The sequence below is a fragment of the Trachymyrmex cornetzi genome, unplaced genomic scaffold (assembly GCF_001594075.2).
Source record: "Trachymyrmex cornetzi isolate Tcor2-1 unplaced genomic scaffold, Tcor1.1 scaffold981, whole genome shotgun sequence".
Lineage (NCBI taxonomy): Eukaryota > Metazoa > Arthropoda > Insecta > Hymenoptera > Formicidae > Trachymyrmex > Trachymyrmex cornetzi.
In genome coordinates, this window is record NW_017300335.1 from 105,600 (window position 1) to 111,556 (window position 5,957).

The window sequence follows — 5,957 nt, forward strand, 5'->3', positions numbered from 1 at the left end:
ATACGTTTCGATCCTTGTATCGGATCCTTATCAATATTTCTTAGTTACTACGTTACATCAATGTGCTCCCTAGAACACTACATTATCAAAAGTTATTTGCCAGTACTAGTTAAATTATTAATACAGTTATAACTTAAAAATTGATATTTACTTACATGATATAATGTTAGTATGTGTGAATATCATGCTACTTTTCATGTCTATCATGGCATTGAAACACACATTGATTTATTCATACGAGTTAATTAATCAAAGAATTTTCATATTGATATATATTTAATTTGAAATAATCGACAACTTTTTAAATTAAAAAAGGAAAATATGTGTATAGAACATCGAGAGACGGGAATTTTTTTTTATTATAAAATAAAATTGATTTTGTTAATAAAATTATTAATGTATTATTTATATATATATAAATATATATATATTACATAATTTTTATAATGAAAGATATAAAAATAGTAATTTTAACTTTTCACGCTAATATATACATTAATCGTTAATAAATGAGAATAAATTGAATATTTTACCATTTTTCGTACTGAGTTAACATGAACGAGAAATAATTGTGGTCGATGGTCAATTCTGAACGTTATCTCGATAAAAATAAAATCTTTTTTCCGCTTATCAAGTTGTTAATGTAATTTAAAAAACATACTTATCTTTAAATGAATGAATAATCGGGTGTTATGTCGGCATGACAAACGTCGATATCGGCGGACATCCACGTGCATTCTCGGGTACATTGGCGAATATTTGTAGATTGGCGCAAATTGTCTACGAGTGTTCGCTTTCTGCCTAATAGTGAAACACGGTTCAGAAATAGCAACATCAGCAGAAGCCAAGCAAATATCTTTTAATAACTATCATTCTTTGCTGACCTTCGCTATAGTGCGAATGTTATGTACCATCATAATTATCTATCACAATTAGCAGACGAGCGATGCAATTAAAGCAGAAAGAAAACAAAAAGTGAGATAAAATATGCGTCATTCCCTTGTAATCTTAAATGCACACTTCTTATCTCCGTTTAAATAACTACTGAGATCTTTGATGTTGCGAGCCATTCATGAAGAATATTGACTTGCGAGTCCTTAAATATCGTTAATAATAATCCTTACTTTTGTCGGGTTGAAACAAATTGCTTTTATAAAGAATTAAATAGTCACATAATTAATTAATTTAATTTAATTTAAATAAGAAGTTTCTTGCATTTTTATTAAATTACATAAAATTATTGATAAAAAAAAAATAATTTTCTAAATTTAATTTAATTTAAATAAAAAGTTTCTCGCCTTTCCATTAAGTTAAGTAGAATTATCGATTAATCTTTTTAATCTTTTTAATCGTTATTTCTCTTTCGTCCTTTTTTTCTTCGCAAAGAAGATTTTTTAGAATTGCTTAACGATTTTTTTACGAACTAACGTCTCGGATAAATGTGCTATTAAGTATTACAAAATATCAAGCGGATATTACTGTTTATTAAACAAGTTGAATTATACGAACCGTCTGGAATATGCTAAAGATTAATAAAAATCGCAGTACTCGTCGCATACTTCGTCGTCAGCAAAGCAGCTAATCAATTGATTGTTTATCATTTCTGCAGCGAAAGCAGCATGTTTGTGTCTAAACGCAGACTTATATTGAAGACCTGCGGTACCACCACACCTCTGCAGTGCTTGGAGTCACTTTTGGAGCTCGTTGAGGAGTACACTGGCTTCGACGATGTCGAGGTAGGTTATCACAAGGACACTACGACAACGATCGACAACATGACACATAAAAGATTTATGACACAATTTAACATCACGATATTCTGAGGAGAATTTAAACAACAGGAGTACAAATTATTAAATAATTGCGAAAAAAGATTTTATTTCTCTTCGATAATAATTAACTAGATGTTTTTTTTTTCAAAAATATCAGATCTAAACATTTAAAAAAAATAGAGATGCGTAGTTACGTAAGCTAAAGCATTGTATTAGGTGTTAAACTTAATTCCTGTCGTTTTTCGTCTCCAAAATTGATTTGTTTCGAAGGGAAATACCTTAATCAAAGTATTATTAATAAAGTATTATTAATTAGTAATAAAGTAGAAAATGGAGGAAATTACTTTGATTAAAGTATTCACTCATCTTCCTTTCGAAACAAATATTATTGTTGGCATAAAATAATAATATCGTGCTGAGGTAAGATTTTTAGAAGCAGCGGATTTGTAAGGTTTTCTTTAATAGAAGAAATATATTAATTAAAATGAACACAACGCTATATGTTTTTATATTTTAGCAAAATTTTAGAAATTTTAAAAAGATTTTATAAAAATTTGTTACTTCATATACATTAATAAAAATAGATAATAGATAATATATATTTATTTTTAATATAAATAAATAAATATATTTATATAATATATTTATTATTACATATAATGATATGTATATATATTTATATAAAAAATAAATAAATATACAATACATATTTTATACATGAAAAATTATATATATTATTAAAAATTACATAAATTATATATATATTATTTTGAATCAAGGTTTCGCACGTGAAAGATTAATTTTCATTAATTAGTTTCCTCTAATATAAAAAAACCTCGCAAATCTATCTTATATCAGGCACATGCTTATTAGCAAGTTCGACGCGGACGACCGCGCGGTAAAGGATCCTTTCCTCCGATACTATGTTCTTCGGTCTCAGGAGTGCTTAGCTATATAACTTGACCTAGTGCGCGCGGATAAGAAACGCGGCTCTATATGTGTCCCTCCGCCACGCGCGAAACGCGTTTCGTGCCACCTCCTGGTTTATTGATCTCACCTATCTCGCCGCGACATACCTGCACACCTCTCCCTCGCTGCCCGAAACACGTTTTCGACGCTACCGCACTTCGCGAATCTTCCCGACCGGGCGGTGTCAGGTGAAAAGATCCAGTCGCAACTTCCTTTCTTTCGCCCGACCCTTCGTTGCTTTACAATCAGGTCGGTTTTATCTATCGCCCGAGATATCGTGTAAATGTCGGGGTTGAAATTCGAACGCACGATTTACTTCAGTTCAATTCACCCCCACCTCCAGGTCGCGGCGGTGGGCGCGAGATTTGAATCGCGGATTTAAGGATGTTTTAACCATACAGTCTCTAAAACTTTTAGAATGAATTATCACTCTGAAATCTCACTCTTAAGGATTGAAAATCTAGACACACTTTTTCAAGATTGGCACGATTACTTTTTAGAGTAAGATGGGCCTTAAATCGGTCCACCTTCGGTCTAAATGTATTTCCTCGCTATAAATTTTTCCTGTTTGTCTCGAAGATATTGAAGAGACTATCACTATTGATTGCTTAGCCATCACCGAAAGAGAGATAAACTATGATATATATGTAATGAAGAATGGCTCAATATAAATAACAACAATAAAAATAAGAACAGCTACAAGCCAAGAAACATCATAAAGTAAAAGCTTAAAATAAACACATGTAGTAGCTAGCAAAATAAATATATTTCAAAATTAATACTAACAATAATGCCTAACAAAAATACCTAACGATCGTTTCAACCGTATTTCGGTCATTTTCAAAGTATAAACTAAAACCGGAAGACAAATAAAATCGCACGTGTATTAATCATATAAATGGTAATGAGTTAAACAAATATAATAAAAACCACTATAGTCAAAACATGCTCAATCCAATAATCCTCCATCTTCACCGTTGTTCCTTAATGATCATAAAAATTGCCCTTAATGGTCATAGTCCTTAAATAACATTGTAATTGATCTACGCAATCCGGTTAGAGACGCAAAAATGTTCAAGCAAGTCCAAGTCCTTATACAGTAATGTCGGTAATCTTCATAATTCGGTTTAAACATGTAAGCAGTCAGCCGTCAAAAACCTCCTAATGCGTAAAGATAAATTCTAACCAAAACACAAAACAAACATACAGAATGTAACAATTAAAACAGTTAAATTAAAAATTCGCAATGTAATAAAGTACCGAACGCATAAAAATAAGAGATAAAAATTAAAACCTATTATCTAAATACATTCACAATGTGGCAACAAATAAACAAACTTTAATGAAAGTGTGAATCGTGAAAAGCTAAAAAGTCAATATAACGGCAACGTCAGAAAGTAAATGGCATATAAAATTTTTAAGAAATCTTAACAAAAAATAAAAATACCTTCAAAATGGATGCTTAGTCACATAATATCATGGTTTGGTCAGAAATAAGAAATATTATAAATAAGTCGATTGAATGTATCAAGAAGATACCGTAAGTAATAAGCACATTGACATCAAGCACACTTTGCGGAAAGATGTGAACCGTACAGACGACAACAAGACAATGAACAGCGGCTTAGCCATGTGCCGCGGAGTTAAAACCCACAGTAGGGGGGATAGAACAAAGAAAAGAAACTATGAAGGAGAAAGAGATCGTATGATAGGAGAAGAGAGAGAGAGAGAGAGAGAGAGAGATCGTATGATAGGAGAGTATGACTCCGGTAACTTGTCCGTATCATTCTGTCTGTTTAAGCCTTTCTTTTGCATTTTTATGTGAACCATTTCTGACACTAAACGTTTTGTGTAAAAAGGTTCACTATCTAAAATTTTGACATTCATCCAATCAAAATTATGGCTACAATTTATTCTGTGATCCGATATTACCGAAGGAGAGCCCGATTTTTTCCTAATATCCGATATATGTTCCTGCAATCTGGTCTTTAATCTCCTCTTCGTCTGGCCAACATACGTAGCCTCACAATCCTCACATGCTATTCTGTAAACTACATCCTGATGTGCTAAAACATCTAAACGATCTTTCCCTCTTTTAATGTAGTTTCTCAATGTGTTAGGGATCGTGTAAGCCGTTTTGCAACCATTTCTCCATGCTATAGGCATAAAACTCTCAGAAATGCCTCTAACATATGGAACAGCAAAATAATTCTGTTTATCTCTAATTCTATTGTATAAACTTCTATCAATTCCATTCGTATTATTATATATATGAAAATCCAGTCTTTTCTGTATCGTCGAAAAAACGAAACCTAATGGGTAACAGTTCTTCAAAAAAATAATTATCATAATCCTCAAATTTTTAAGATGAAACCTAGAGTGAGAAAGCAAAACTATTCTATCTACTGCACCAACAATAACACCTTTCTTATGGCACATCGGATGGTGTGACCAAAAATTAAGGAACCTCCCTGAAAAAGTAGTCTTATAAAATCTATCAAAAATAATTCTATTGTCCTCCACAATAACTGTCGTGTCTAAGAAATTCAGTCTACCTTCTATGCCAATCTCCATAGTAAACTGAATTCTCTCATGCAAAGAGTTAAAAATCCCTTTTATTTCGCTCAACAAATCACTCCGAGCAGCAAAAATTATGTCGTCTACATACCTAAAATAAAAAAGAGGCTGGATAGGACATCTCTCAATAGCAATAACCTCTAAATCTTGCATCACAATGTCCGCTACAATCGGCGAAAGAGGTGAACCCATGGGTGTACCAAAAATTTGTTTATAAAATTTATTATTAAACGAGAAGAAAGTGGAATTTAATACTAAACCAACCGCTATAAGAAATTCTTCTAACGGAATCCCAGTATTCTTCGAAATGTGTACTCATCTTTTCAAACTATGATAATTGCAGAAGTCTTATTTCTCGAAATGATCGATATTAATTAGATGGTGGTAACGATAATAGTAGGATAGACCGGGGAGTAAAGGGCCACTTTTGACATTTTTTGCTATAAAATAAAGAATATTTAACTCACACAGATCGTGTTGATATTTTTCGAAACTAGAGTTCTTTGACTATAAAAATACATACAAGAAAGTATGCATATTTACCCTTCATTACAAAGATATCGTAAATTTTACAGAGGAAGTCATTCGGCACTTCTTACCCCATATGTGGGGCAAGAAGTTCCACATAATGGGGTAAAA

General features: G+C 31.9%; 1 protein-coding gene across 1 annotated transcript in view; it reads left to right on the forward strand.

Moving 5' to 3' along the window:
* SamDC (S-adenosylmethionine decarboxylase) overlaps nt 1–5,957 on the forward strand; it is a 20,692-nt gene that overhangs the window by 11,212 nt on the left and 3,523 nt on the right. Inside the window, exon 3 of the mRNA XM_018521305.1 lies at nt 1,610–1,736. Coding sequence (XP_018376807.1) covers nt 1,610–1,736 — 127 coding nt within the window. The remainder of the gene's footprint in view (nt 1–1,609; nt 1,737–5,957) is intronic.